The 14,930-nt window shown below is 41.9% G+C and overlaps 1 protein-coding gene across 1 annotated transcript; it reads left to right on the top strand.

The window, feature by feature from the left end:
• The first annotated feature begins 9,172 nt into the window (after positions 1-9,172).
• NUDT15 (nudix hydrolase 15) lies at positions 9,173-12,675 on the top strand. The gene is made up of 3 exons (XM_082337950.1): positions 9,173-10,856; positions 10,962-11,152; positions 11,542-12,675. The coding sequence occupies exons 1-3, from the start codon at positions 10,564-10,566 to the stop codon at positions 11,685-11,687; spliced, it is 630 nt and encodes a 209-aa protein (XP_082194076.1). The 5' UTR covers positions 9,173-10,563; the 3' UTR covers positions 11,688-12,675.
• Positions 12,676-14,930: the final 2,255 nt, after the last annotated feature.

Genomic DNA, 14,930 nt, shown 5'->3' with positions numbered 1-14,930 from the left:
TTAATGCCCCCACAACCGTCCCGCCCACGTCGGCTCCGGCTGGCGCCGTGCGTGTGAGACGAGAGGAGAGGGCCCCAGCTCCCTTCTGCCATCCCTGCCCTGGTTCTGCATCGAAGTGGAAAATTTGTCAATATTTTTACTCTGAGGAATTTTTTTTTTTCGTATTTCAGGGTGTCTTCGTGCAATAACTCAAGCACATCAATTACCAAACTGAACTGAAGACCCAATATTTTTAAGTACTTCTGCAGCCCATCGTCTCTCCCCCCGTACCAGGCTCCTCCATCCTGACACAAAACCGCGTCTGCCTCGCACAGCTCGAAGCTGCGCCTCTGCCTTTGCAGTTTAGTACGTGCACTTTTACCGTGGCCGCCTTGAGCCACGGCACTAACGAACCTAAGCGTGGGACAGACGTCTCTGCAGAAACCAGCGAGCAGACCTGGCGAGTCACAAGGAGGCGAAGCTTTTTCCTTTAAAAGAAAACAGTAATTAGGAAAAGAGTAGTGGCCTGGGAAACCAGAACGAGAAATGTCCTCTACCGATAATAAGGGAAAATACAGTTATTTCTGTACATCATAGATGTCAAAGCTAGATCTGATCTGAAGGAAAGCCACGCCGGAGCTGTGATTCTCGTGAGTTTTGTAACTGGAATTACCCAATAACCGGACAAGTTGCCTTGTTTTTGTTCTAAAACTGAAAATGCACTATCATAGCTTCTCCTTGGGCAAGTATTGCAAAAGACGGAGTAACCATGGTTCAGTTATTTTGCTTCTGGTTCTCTGCTGTCTGTATATAGTGTTGTTGTCACCTGGTAGCATTGCAGTGAGCTCAGCAGAGTGCTTACGTGTGCACCTCTGATGTTCAGACATGCAAGGTAGGCCTACATGTCACTGAACCTGTAAGCAGCTGCAAAATTTTGACAGACTGTCCAAAATTTTCCACCACAGCTGATAAAAGACTTCCCTCTGCCAAGGGGGAAAAAAAAAAAAAAAAGGCAGTTAAACTCTGTGCTCTTTCTCCACCAAATTACCTTTCCTCTGTACACACAGTGGCTCTTCACTAGTCACCAGGCCCGCTTGTGGCTCTGTCACAGGACACTACTTGTGTGTCATTTCCACATACAGACTTCAGGAAATCTCACAACTCCAGGAGACTCTCTGAAATGGTGTCCCCCCTAGAAAGGGGAAGAAAGGGTATGCAACGAAGTTTACAAAGATGATGCAACGAAGCTTGGCAAAACTTAAAACCTTAAGCTTAAAAGCCCAAAGCTACTGTTCAGAGACCAGTACTGGCTGCAGGTCAGGAAACCAGACTTACATCCTCACTCAGTCGCTTGCTACTGCAAAAGTTGGACAAATCTCTCTGGGTTTAGAATTCATTCTTGCCTTTACAAAGAGCTGTAAGACATTTAGACTACAATTACTATTCTGTATTCTTCTCACTACAGGGTGGCTTCCTCCAGTTTTAAAATGAAGAAGAGTTTTATACATCAAAACAAGAAATGTTACATGGTCTTGCAATATTGAAGGACTTCTAGAAAGATTGTGGCAGCTGCTGCCATTGTCTATAGTCTGATAACCAGCTGTATGGAGAGCTTTAATTATTCAAATGTTGTATTGTCTGATTTCCTTGTCAGCTGTGAGAACTGATCTAACTGGGATTCGTTGTAAAAATGCATTAATTTCTGTCTGCTTTCTGTCTGATCACCAGTGCCACCGTCCGGCTCAGACTGTCAGTACAAGGTGGTCGGGAGTTAACACAACTCAAACCTTAAAAAACATCAGTTCTTGGAAATGACATGTTCACCTTTTCTTTGCTTTCTTAGAGAGAGGAAAAGATAATGATCTTGGCTACAACCAGGCAATTCCTAGTGAGTCCAGTTAAAGTAACTCAGGTTTGCATAGGCTCAGCCTGGTTCAATACCTGACCCACACTTGTGGAGATTGTACAAGGAAAGGGGAATGCACTGTAGGATTCTGATAGATATTCAGATGTTTAGCTAAATCTCCAGAAAATTCTAGGTATAGATTCCTTCCTATTTGAAGTTTGAAATGGTGAGATTTCTTTCTAAAGTCAGAATACAGTTTTCAACACAGGATTGAGGCCCTCTCTGAAGCTGTATTTAAAGCTATAAAGAAGGAGGAAAAAGGTACATTGCAAATGAGGTAGAAGGAGCAAAGATATTTTAACAGACAGCCAGCTGTTTGAGGCCAAATAAAGCATCCCAGAAGGCTCAGGCATTATGAGATAGATAGATATTAATTTGCTTTATTATGGATTTACCACATCTACCTAGTGACAATGGTACAATCTGATTTGCTTCCCAGACCTTGTAAGCTCCACTGGTTGCCATTTAAGTCGAAAAACATTAGAACAGAGGGTCTTGCCAAGAAGGACATCTCAGTGAGAAAGCCAAGGCCTCTGCCAAGGTCACGAGTTTAGAGGGTATAAAATTTCCAAGAACAAAAGAAGAGATTTAGCAGGGGCTTAAAAATTATCCCAGTACCCGTGGAGAAAACCTCACTGGGCTTTCCAGAACACTTTTAGTTGAAGACAGGAGGGAGGAGCCCACTTTTTTGGTACGGTAGGTGACCAAACTGGTTTAGCTGCCAGAACAGCCAAAGTCAGAGCAAAAAACATGACTTGAAGCAAAGTAGGAAGAATTCTTCAGTGGCGTCTACATTGCTTTACATAGCACATCTTGCAGCCAATGAATTCTCCCTGCATTGCTTGTCTGCAGAGTACCATCAGGGTTGACTGTGGACAAACTGCAGGTTGCTAAGGGGACCCTCAGGAGCATCTAATAACATGAAACTATTTACTGCACCCATTTGCAATGTGAACAGGTTATTCCGTCTGTTCTTCCAATGACTGTCATACAGAAAAGGCAATCCAGGGTCCTTCCCTGAAAGTGCTCCAGTGTCTCTCCTGCAAAGATTCTGACATCTTCAGCTGTTCTTGCAACAGGCATTTGTACGCAGGCTCAGGTCTGGATAGGTGCAGTTTTCTACAGGGGACAATATGAACGTTAAGTACCAGTTCACCATCTCTCCCAATACAAGAACTGGGGAACACCAAGGAAGGCTGGTAGGTGAAATGTTCAATGCAAGCAATAGGATTTTGCTTGCAAAAGTGATTCTTCATGTAGTGTGTAGTTAAGCTATGGATCACCTTGCCATGGATGCTGCAAATGATGGAAGTTTACATGGGCTCAAGAGGAGTCTTGGTAGGTTTAAAGAAGAGAAGAGTAAATACACAGAAGCCACCTCTGCCTTAAGAAGTCATTGAGCCACAGATGGCTGTAGAAGAGTAGTCAAAAGTGCTGCCGTGATTTCTTGCCTGTTATATTCCAGACATCCACTCTGGACCACCAGGTACTGTCCTAGATGGACTTTTGTCCTGAGCTAATGGATGCTTTTATATTTTTCTGTCTCAGTCTGCCCTGGGATTGAATACACCCAGAAATTTCATAGAAGCTGGAGCACAATCCATCTTTGCCGACATATGAGTTGCCCAAGGTCACTTAAAATCTTAATGGCAAAGCTACAAATAAAACAGAATTGTGTCACCGCCTACTACATCATTCTGATGACTCAGTCTTGTCTGTAAACAGCAGAGCAAAGAAATAATTAACAAGCAATGAAGACAATAAAACTCTCTCATCACAGTATAGCTCTGATTTGTCCTATTGCTCTTGCATATGCACACCATTATTCTCTGAATCGTTGTGAAGACAGTGAGCACGTTTGGGCTGACAGCACATCTTGATGACAAAGAGTGCTCTTAATGGAACCAGATATGAATGATAATCCCATCACTGATATAAAAAAGAATATTCCGGTATTAAAAAAGTACAAGAGTTCATGATAGTCAGTAAGGGTTATAGGAATCAACCTTTTTTTTTTTGCTCAGCTAGGCCCTTTCTGATGCACAATATTAAAAGCAAGGATTTTCTGTTCTATGATAAGGTACTATGTAATGTAGAAAATCTCATAGGTCTTATAAATTCTGATATGAAAAGGTAATGAAAAAACATTGTTTGGAGTTTAATGTAAAGCCAGGATTGTGAAGAATGATGCAGATCATAAATTTATAATAAAGGTAAGATCAGGGCATAGGCAAAGGTAAAGTAGGCTAACTTCTGCAAAATTTCCCTTCTATTATTTGGGGATCCTTTCTTAGGCAGAGAGATCGTTTGTGGACATTCCAGTATTTCAGCTGGAGGTGAGCAGTCTTTATTTCTTTTCTTTCTCAGTATTGTCCATTGCTTCATTGCTGGTCACTCCATCAAATCACTAATTACTCTGACAGACAGGCCAGTGGCACACTAGGGATACTGTGAACCCTTGCCTACTTTTTATCCACGGATTTCCTAACAAAGAATTTCTCTAGCAGTATACTATTTGACAGCCATGGAAAAGGAAGAGATCAAGTTTAGAAGCAAAGCCTGGAAAGGAAGCCAGGCCACATGGGACCTAAGCAGGGACCCCGCCACATCAAGCTATCTTTCTTTTCCTCCACTTCCCAATAGGCTCAGGCAGGCAGATCAAGTTCATTTCTTCTCCTGCAGTGAAATTTGCATAAACATTGCAGCACTGAACCATGAAGCTGGTGTTCATAATGCATATAATCGTAATGCACTGACTACATCTTTAGGCCTGAATCCTATCTGAGCTTTGGAAATCAGATCAGAGGTACATAGTTCAGGGTCAACATTCAACTGCTTATTGTTTATGCTGTCTATTTGCAGGTAAGACTCACTGCAGGACATTATCACAGAGGACCTGCACAAGTACTAAAAAATAAAGGTATTACTTCTTAGTGTTGGGGTTTTTGTAAAGAGTTGGAGCAAAAGCTGTTTTCTCACCCATCTTCTTTCCTTTTTCTTTATTACTGTTAAAATGCATTTTGTGGACTTCAGGAACTTCTAGATGGAGACATACAAAATATCAAATCTGTTATAAACTGAAGGGGAAAAAATTATTTGACAAGCAATTAATATTAATTATCAGTATGAAAGCATATTTGCAATTGCAGAGAACTAATATCAAGGAAATTAAATGAAACAATCTCAAATTATAAGAAAGCAAACTAAAGCAGATCTAAAGATCACAAGAATTGTTGTTTGCCATATATGTACAAGGGGGAAAAAAGAGTGGATTTAGGGATCAAAAGACAACACATTTGTCTTGGTAGGTGCACTTGCATGGTAGTGCATCTTGGCTTAACAAAATGCATGACAAGCTATTGAACAGAAAATAACTCCTGTCAGCTATTCTGTGCTGTTTTACGTAAGTAATGATAAGAATAAAGAAAATATTCAGACATATCTTACAAGAATCTGAGTTCTCTTAAGTTATGTGAGGGCAAAGAGCAAAGTCTGGTTTACTGTTGTAGAACCAGACTCTACTGGAGAACCCTCTTTTATCTAAAATCTCCAAAGCACTTATTGCACAATATCCTGGTAGAAGATATAGCTACCAGCTCCCTGCAAGATTCTGCTTATAAGCACGGCAGCATTTATTCCTGTTGAATCAGGACAACTTAGTGATTGAATATAAATGGAAAAGGCAAGCCAAAAAAATTGCATTCAGTTTCTCTCCTTGTCTAAAGCAGCTACTCTTTACGTTTGGACTGACATATAAAAAAAAAACAAACCGGCAAATTAAATGTGTAGGTAGAATTTGCATTGGCACTTTCAAGTGTAAAGTTTTGTACCCTTACTAGTAGAATGTGTATCTATCGTTAGTGCAATTTCATACGTTTTTAAGATAGCAAGCTTGAGGAGAAAAAAAAAAAGGAAAAATATCAGCATGGAATTATATTACCCCATAGAAGGAGGGAGCTGTAGATTATCAACCTCTCCTAATTACCATCTTTCTTAATGTGAAAAATGGCATAGCTGGAGTGGTGCTCTTGCTATATTTACATTGTCAGTGCAGAACCACAGCTGCATAAATCAGGCTGGCCATCCTCATGGAAAAGACTCTGGCACCTGACGAAACTAAAGCTGAATATCAATAAAACAGCCCAGCAGAGAAAGGGGACAAGAGCTCCTGTCTTAGTAGTGAGCGTGCAGCATCCTACTGTGGCAAAAAGGCCAGGATTTTCACCCAGAAACACGGAGACTAGATGTTCTCTTGCCATCACCGCATCTCAGAGGCAGCGGATGACAGCTCATTAGATCATGCCTCGGCTTTATTGACTATGTGAGCGGTTTTTGACTGAACACTCACTTCTGGTGACTTACCTCACTTGCTGATACTGAACGTGACAAGGGTGGATAGTCCTGATTTCTCAGCTGTGAGGCAAAACTACCGCCCAGTTCTAACTGACAGCATCTCAAGGAAAAGTAAGTGGGTAAATTTAAGCTGAAGGGACTGGAATATGCCGTGTGAGGTGAAATACTCAGGTAGTAACAGCAAGCCTTTAAAAAGCACTGTGCACAAATGGCACGGGCATTTACTGACACTATCTTGAATAGATTTTCATCCTTTGATGACTGAGCATCGTTTTCCTCCTGACAGGCTTTTTTGTTCCCAAACCCAAATTATATTTCCCCAGTGTATCCCCTAGAAATAACTGAATTGGCTTTGCTGAAATTACACCCAAAAGTTAATGCACAAAGATGACATGCTAGAAATTTATGGGATTAATATTTATGGTTTAGTTTAGTAAAATTGCAAGAACTAAACCCAAGGAATTAGAAACTACTAAGCAACTTCAACTATACCTGGTATCTCCACAAGAAATAAAAATCATCCACACATGTTCATATTTCTGTAGCACTGTATGTCTGTATGTCTATATGTCCCAGGATATCGCACAGGACTTAACAGATCCAGGCCTCTCTGATCTTACCAGCTTTGTCATCCTTTCTTGGCTTTAAGGAGAGGAATGGCCTTCAAATTAGTGTAGCTGCTCATATCAGAGTTAGGAGCTACTTGCTTCCATGAAATTAAAAAGTAAAACCATTATTTAAATCAAAAGGTGCAGACCTTTTAACAAATTTCTCTATTTTTGCAAATCCTGGGTACATGAGTTTGTAAGCAGAAATCTTACCGGCTGCCAAAATAGAACGATACAACAGTTTAGGTTGGAAGGAGTCTCTGAAGGCCATCTGCTCCCACCCCTCCTCTTCCCCCTCATGCCACCCCTTGCTCAAAGCAGGGCCAGCTTCCAGCAGCTCACTCGGGCCTGTGTCCCGTCGGATTTTCAGTCTCCGCAAGGATGGAGGCTCCATAGCCTCTCCAAGCAACCTCCTCTAGTGCTCTGCCACTCTCACCCCAACACTCTGCAGCAGCGGGGACAAGTCAGTCTCCAGGAGACTCACTTCAGCTCCTAAATCAACGGAGTTCTGGCACTGCTTCATTAGGTGAGGATCAGCTCTCTGCACAGTAATACAGAATGGTAGAAATGCACTTTCCACCCAACTAAAATTGCAACAGAGCATTACTGATTTCCTTGGAAAAAAATTTACAGGATTTTATTATGTACATGTGATCGAACTTATTTATGTTTCAACATGAAAACAATGTATGATACATTTCCTAATTTCTGCTATTAATTTCTATCAAGCTGGAACATTACATCAAGGGATGATTTATGCTAAGAGACTTGGCAATTTAGTGGAAGCATGGGGCGTCACGGAGATATTTCTGCTAAAATACAAGTGAGGAAACAGCTAACAGTGTTAAATTTTAAATTTTCAGTACTAGGGTTCAGGATAACAACCAGCTGCTTGAACACAAGTGAGCGAAAATCCATACATCTTCCAAGCTCACGTTTCAGTCAGCCTGCTGGCAGGGCTTTGATACCATGTACTGCTGTCACATTCCACCCAGCTTCTGAACGCCAGCTTTGCAATGTAATATATTTAAACATAATCCTTTTATCTTCCAGTTCATACTTCTGCCAAGCGAATGTGAATATGTAGTAAATTCCACAGCCAGGGAACCGCGTGCATGAGATTCTCAGAAAGACGGATGTTTTCTGGTTGCGTAGCTGCTTTTCAAGCAGCTTTTGCACACTGTGTGCTGTTCTGACCTGGTTTCTTTACGCGTGTTCTTCTTAAGGAACGGCTGCGTAGTCATTTTAATCTGACATAAATCTGGCGTGTCACTAACATGGTTAGTCCCATCATTCTTGTTCCCAGCTGCTCACACTTGCTGCCTCCCTTCTGCCAACTCACTCACTCACGTACCTGAGCTGTAAACCGTATCAGGGAACTCATCCTGCTGAAAAAAATCATCTTTTTCCCAGTTTGCCGAGTTAGGTTTGGCTTCATGCTATGTTTAATCCAATCTAACTCCGTCCCATCCCCTCCCTGTGCTACCCACAGCATGCTAGAAAACAAATTCATTTAAAAAAAGATTTTTTTTTGGAGCCAGATCAGTTCACGGCACAGCCACTTGAGTAACAGCGCTAGCATGAGGAACAAGTGCTTGGGCCTGAAAAGCAGGTGCCGCTCTTTCAATAGCAGCCTGGATGCGTGCTGGTTTAAAGACACTGGTTTAGCTGTTTATGTCGCAGGAGTACTTTGTCAGATGAAATATTCATAAAAAAGAGTATGTAAATCGTAACCTTGCAAGTTTTTCAACATACTACTATAGTAATAGATGCATTTTACTTTCTCATCCTTTGCTTGTTCTCATTTCTTTTCTTCAGTGGATGTCTGTTCACCATCACACTCAGAAATACTGGCCTATATTTACTTCATGATCTGTGTAAACCTCTGAGCGCATGCCCACAACCAAAATAAATCCTGAAGAGAAGCCAGTCAGAACAGATTCAGTCAACAAAGTGTGTTTTATTTTCACACAGTATTCTTTAATGACCACAAACATAAGATGAAGAAATGGAAACAATTAAATACAAACACCTGCATAAAAGCAGATTTCAAAACATTACCAGAAAAGCTATTTTAAAGTCCTGTAAAGGAACGATACTTCATGTCCTTGTTGTGATCAATAAGCTGGTAGAGAGAAAGGGAAAATCTTAGTGTAATAACAAATATTACTGTTGTTTATAAGAAATATGGAAGTTTTTATATTCTACATAATTATCTTTATATAATAAAATATTTGTAAGAAACGGTATCCTGCTACCATTCTGATGGTTTGATTGTATGAATATTTTTTTTGTATTTAAAAAGGTATGAGGAGAATGACCCTCAAACTTGTTTGTAAATGCTGTTTGGTATAAGGTACAGGAAAACAGTGGACACAGAAAGTGGAATGTTTTCATTGTTCACGTCAGCAGCCTTGTGGTGTTTTGATATATTGGACCAGAATGAGCTTAGTGGGTGAGGAAAAGTCTTTGGTAAGATTTTTCTAAGATCGCTGTCATCTTAATTTGTAAATACAGAAGTGACATAACCAACTGATGTTTAATCTGGAGATTAAAATACTCCAGCTGTACTGGAGGATGGATATAAACAAACAAGCTTGGTTTACAGAAAGTCAGTTAGCTTGGCAGTTTGCCCAAGATTATTATTTTTTTATTTACTAATGTCAGTAATTGAGGGTGTGGGCTGACATTACAGCTAAACAGAACCCTTGCTTCTCACGCACCCAGCCATACGCTCCTCTGACGTTTCCTTCGTGCCAACACTGGGACTCATCTGATGCCGTACTGAGCCGGTTCAGGGAATCAAACACCACAAAACTAATCCCACAAAACACAGTGATTAATTTTCAGCCAGTTTGGCCCTATGACCTTAATAAGTAAATAAAAACATCTGTATACAAGTACTTCAAAACCTTACCAAAAAGGTATTTGAAAGTCCTGCAAAGGAATACTTCATATCCCTGTTGTGATCAATAGGCTGATAGATAGAAAGGGAAAATCTGACAAATATTACAGTTGTTTATAAGGAACATTAAAGTTTGTACCTTATTATCATTACATTATTATGTAATTATAGAAATTATCTTTCTATGATAAAAAATTGTGAAAATGGTGGTAAACAGAAGTTTTGATTTCTTCTCTGATTTTATCAGTCAGGAACTGTTATTCTGCCTCTGGATCTCTGCTTAGCTAAAGCTGTAGTTTGTGTTTTAATGATTTCTTAGTGACGCTTCAGAGTCAGAGTCTTCACCCAGCACGAACTGTGGGCTAATCTAAGAGGGGCCATTTTTTAAGCTCTGAACAAATCTGCAGTCAGGGACCAACGGGCACCCTGATCGCCAAGAAACCGAGTTGTAACTAGTTCGTTTGTTCGGTTTTAGGTGCCCCTCATTCGCACATACTTATTTTCAAGTCTCGGTGACCTCATCAGCCCCTTTGTATTGAGAGGCCAAAAAAAAAAAACAACCAACCCCGAACAGAACCACAAAACGCAGAGCCATTTCGCCATGCAGGCCCTCTCTCTCCCTCCTGCGAGCCGGCCTGGGAAGCTCGTTGCTTTCCTCACCCGTGACGCCTGCTGCCCTCGTAACGCTGGCAGTGACGCCGAGCAGAGTCGTCAAATACGGGGTGCAGCGTCCCTCAGCGCTCGGCCCGTGACTGCTCGTTCCCCTGGCGGCGCCACAGGCCTCGCCGCGACATGACGTCACCGCGGCGCCCATGCGCATGCCTAACACTCTCACCGGGCAACCGCCTCCCAAAATTAGGTCGCGGCCTCATTGGAGGAGCCGCCCCCGCCCGTTGCCGCGCTCGGGGCCCGAGGGGAGCGGAGCGGAGCCTTCCCGAGCGCCGGCGGCTGTCATGGGTGAGACGCCGCCGCCCGCCAGGCCCGGGATCGGCGTGGGGGTGGTGGTCACCAGCGCCGCGCACCCCAACTGCGTCCTCCTGGGCAAGAGGAAAGGCTCGCTGGGGGCCGGCACCTACCAGCTCCCCGGCGGCCACCTGGAGTTCGGGTAGGAGCCCCGAGCCCCCTCCTCCCCCCCCTCGGCGGCGCGGACAGCCGGCTGCCCGCCCCGGCCCTCCCTCCCCTGAGGCGGCCGTGCCCTCCCCGCCCGCAGGGAGAGCCTGGCGGACTGCGCCGCGCGGGAGACGCTGGAGGAGGCGGCGCTGCGGCTGCGCAACGTCCGCTTCGCCTCCGCCGTCAACGCCGTCTGCGCCGCCGCGCGCTACCACTACGTCACCGTCCTCATGAAGGGCGAGGCGGAGCCGGGGGCGGAGCCGCGCAACCGCGAGCCCGAGAAGAACGAGGGTGAGGGGCGCGCGCGGCGGGGGGTTGTGTGGGGGTGTCGCCCCGGGGCACGGCTGTTCTCCCGCTCGGTTGTACCGCAGTGCGCGTTGCGGCTTGGTTTATTGTATTTTTCCCTTTATGACCACGTCATTTTCGACATAGCGAGGTCAGGGAGCGGCCGCAGGTACCTTTACTCTGCAGCTCTGAGGCAGCACTCGTGTCCCGTAGCGTCAGGGCTTACGGGGAGGAGAGTAATAAGTTTAAAATAGCTGTGTGTGCAACGGAGACCTCGGATTTGCCTTGGCAATTCCTGCACAATCCACCCAGGCTTGCAGAGGCCGAATTGCTACGCGATTAATTTTATACTCTAGCTTTTTTATTATTTTTATTATTTTTTTTTCCCCCTACAGGTTGGGAATGGGTTAAATGGGATGAATTCCCTCCGGCGGATCAACTGTTCTGGGCCTTACGCTGCTTAAGAGAGCAAGGTTACAATCCTTTTACAGAAGAGCTCGATCATCTAAAGGGGTACACGGGAAGTCACCAACTAGCATAAAAAACTAATTGTACGTTACGTAGCGAACTACAGGACAGACCTGCTTTTTTGGTGTAAAAGAGGAAAGGATATATCGTGCTTGCTCTGCCCGCGTGGAAACCTTACCCGTCCCAAAGCCAAAAAGCTGCCAAATGTTTCAGTGCTTTTACCGTATTTCACACGACGGTTGTCTCATTGTAGTGCTATTTCTAGCTCTAGTGGTTAGCAATTAATGTTTTCTTTTACAGAAAACTCCTCGTGTTTTATCTGGTTAATCTTTATATAGATGAATAGCCCTTTGGAAGTCAGAACTAGTCAGAGACGTTTACTCACTTGGAAGCAGTTGCAGCATCAGGCCCAAGAGAAACGGATTTGTTTAAACCATTGTCCTGCTTTCTATGTAAAACTACTTTGTATACCATGCTGCTTTCCTGTAATTATAAACCTTGGACCGATTTTTAAACTTAGCCTTGTCTCATAGCTTCAGTTAAGACACTGTCATGAATAAAAGTCACATTTTACAGACAATGCCTCGTTCTCCTGCAGACAGTAGTACGTACTTGAAAATGAGAATATTATGAACGTGAAAAGGTTGTGGTGGCTTGTTGCAAGGAATGAAAATTCCCTGACCCTTCTTGCCACCCCCTTTCATTACAGAGTTCTGTTTGCAGCCCCAGTTACATTAGAATTTATCTGCAGAAGTGTTTCAGATCGCTACAGTTGATCTTAATTCCTGATTGTGTTACTAAACTCTTAATAGTTTAACGGAGAGGTGCCTACAGCATTCTACTAGGGTGACACAAGTAACATTGTACAAACTAATCTTATTTATAGTTGTAGCTCTATGGCAGATGGGCATACTTTTTGGCTAAAGAGGGTTGTCAGTCTTGAACAGCACAGACGGGCGTAATTCTGTACAGCTACTGGGATTTGATAAATTGTTAATTTTCAGTTTGGTGTGACTAAATGATTGAATTGGTAGTGAATAAAGTAACAGTACACAAAGATATATACAAAACCAACGAGTTAATTTTTTATTTTTCTAGATTCTGTAACCCAATTTGATTCTTTCCCAGCTGTAGTCATCAGCAATTAATTTTAGGATATAACTTTTAATAAATCACTAATTGGCTCATTTTTTCTCTCTTCAGGGTTCTTTTAAAACACAGTTTTTGTCTGTTTCCTTTAGATATACCTTTTGTACAAAATGTTCTGAGATACCTTTAATTTCTTCTGAATAAAACATAAGCACAATATTGAAAGATTAAAATTGTCTGAAATTGACTTGTCAGTTCTTAAAAGAAATGAGCTTGAAGGGTTTAAAGCTCTTCCTTACTTTGCACATACATTTTCTTAAATGGAGATGGCTCTTTTTGCTGAGAAGCAGACAGTGATAGGAGGTATAAGGATGCTACTGACGATCGCAAGCCTCCTGCTTAGAATTTGAAGTATTAACTATGCACAACTTCCCTTAGGACAGATACTCTTTGTCTGAAGTGAAGAAAGGAGATACATGTTATAAAGCAGTTTTGAAATGGAAATATCACTGAAAATTCCTTTACTACTGTATCTTTGTAGAAAGCTTATTTTTTCTATTCAAAAGTGGAAATTTTCTTCCTGAAAGCAACTTCACGTACTCTTGAAAATTATTCCATTCAGCTGTCAACAAAGAGGCTGTAGGAAGAGTTGACAGATGTCCTGCCCATCTGTCCCAAAGAATAAAGAAAAAAAAATTATTTAAATGATTTAGTGCAATTTTAAATTTTAGAAGGCATCTACCTCCTGATGGGAAAACCGAGGTCACTGTAAAATGGTTTGTCATGCAATAAATATTTTGTTACCATTAATAGTTATATTCATTCTATCTGTTGTAAATACACAAGTAGTTCCTGAAATGAGGACACAAACAGTACCTCCATATGTTAGGGTTTCTGTATCCTTTCTAAGTGGACTGATTAAATGACTACAGTGCATTACTGCGATCAGCTGTCAGCAATCCCTAACTTAAATAACTTGGTTTGTATGTATCGTGCATTTGTACTTCCCCCCTCTGAATATTTGATTCTTGGTAGTTTTTAGCTGCTAAGACTCGGACCTTTCAACTAAACGTTATGTTTACTTTGATTTTTGGTACTTTTGCTAAATAGGAAAATCTTATTATGTACACATCTAAGCCACTGAGTAGCAGAACACGCAGTTAAAACTTTGCGGTTTGCTAAATTGCTTGTAATAGACAGAATTCAGCTAAAATGGACTTAAGAGTTATCCAGCATTGAGAAACAGTCCTGAACAGTACGAAGTTTGGAGCACTGATGTAAAAAAATGGTTAGGATGCACCTTATATCCACCATCTGACTTTATGCTAAGTGAACAGTGAGCAGAGCTGTCTTACTTGTTTCTTAGATGTTAACACATTGGTCCTATTTAATCCTTTAACAGACTAGCAAACAACCCAGAAAAAGAATCAGTCATTGCTTCTGTTCACTCTTACTTATGCCTGGAAACAATCGCCCACCTCCACAGTATTTCAGTTAGTGAATCACGATATAGCCGTAAAACAGTTTTGGGCAGACTGGACATTACACTTTCAGTGACTATTAATTATCTCTATTTGTATTTCATTCCAAGAAAAGAATGTCCTTATAGATTAGAAGACGAAAGAGAGTAGAGCACAGCGGCTGTGTCGTAAGATGTGTTAAGAGAAGGGCATTTAGGGAAGAAAAATACTAATCCCATGGTACAAAGCATTGAGAAACTGCATTTTGCAATATTGTGTATGATTCTGATCACACATGTTTAAGAAAAAACAATGTGAACTAGAACAGGGGTAGGCAAGGTTAACTAGGATTGAGAGAGGCCAGATGTATTAGGATTAACAGGAATTAAAGAGGAAATGCAGTTCTCTATAAAGACATTGGGGGTAAACACCAAAGAGGAAAAGATGATACTGAGTAAAGGTTAAAATATATATGTATATTAATAACTTCAGACTGCAAAATAGAGGTGAAATTTTAATAACTCTGAAAATACTTCCAAAAGGAACAGCTCAGACAAAACCAAATTCCCCATTTCTGTTTTGAAACCAAACCCACTGCCCTGTATTGTATGATTGAACCTGACTGAAGAGGTCCTTTTCATTTCTACATCCTTATGGGATTTGTCTATATGTTGGTCATATGTGGCAGCATTACTGACAGCAATATTTGAAAGATTGAGCAAACGAGGAAGTACCTGATTTATCATCAGATACTTCTGCGAGGAATC

Source organism: Platalea leucorodia, assembly GCF_965183815.1.
Source record: "Platalea leucorodia genome assembly, chromosome: 2".
Taxonomy (NCBI): Eukaryota; Metazoa; Chordata; class Aves; order Pelecaniformes; family Threskiornithidae; genus Platalea; species Platalea leucorodia.
This window is presented reverse-complemented; position numbering and strand designations above follow the sequence as displayed.

Excerpts from the sequence above, each read along its gene's own strand:
- NUDT15 (XM_082337950.1), top strand. The coding sequence starts at position 10,564 with ATGCGCATGCCTAACACTCTCACCGGGCAACCGCCTCCCAAAATTAGG. Across the intron at positions 10,857-10,961 it reads GGCGGCCACCTGGAGTTCGG|GGAGAGCCTGGCGGACTGCG; the intron begins GTAGGAGCCCCG and ends CCCCGCCCGCAG. Across the intron at positions 11,153-11,541 it reads CGAGCCCGAGAAGAACGAGG|GTTGGGAATGGGTTAAATGG; the intron begins GTGAGGGGCGCG and ends TTCCCCCTACAG.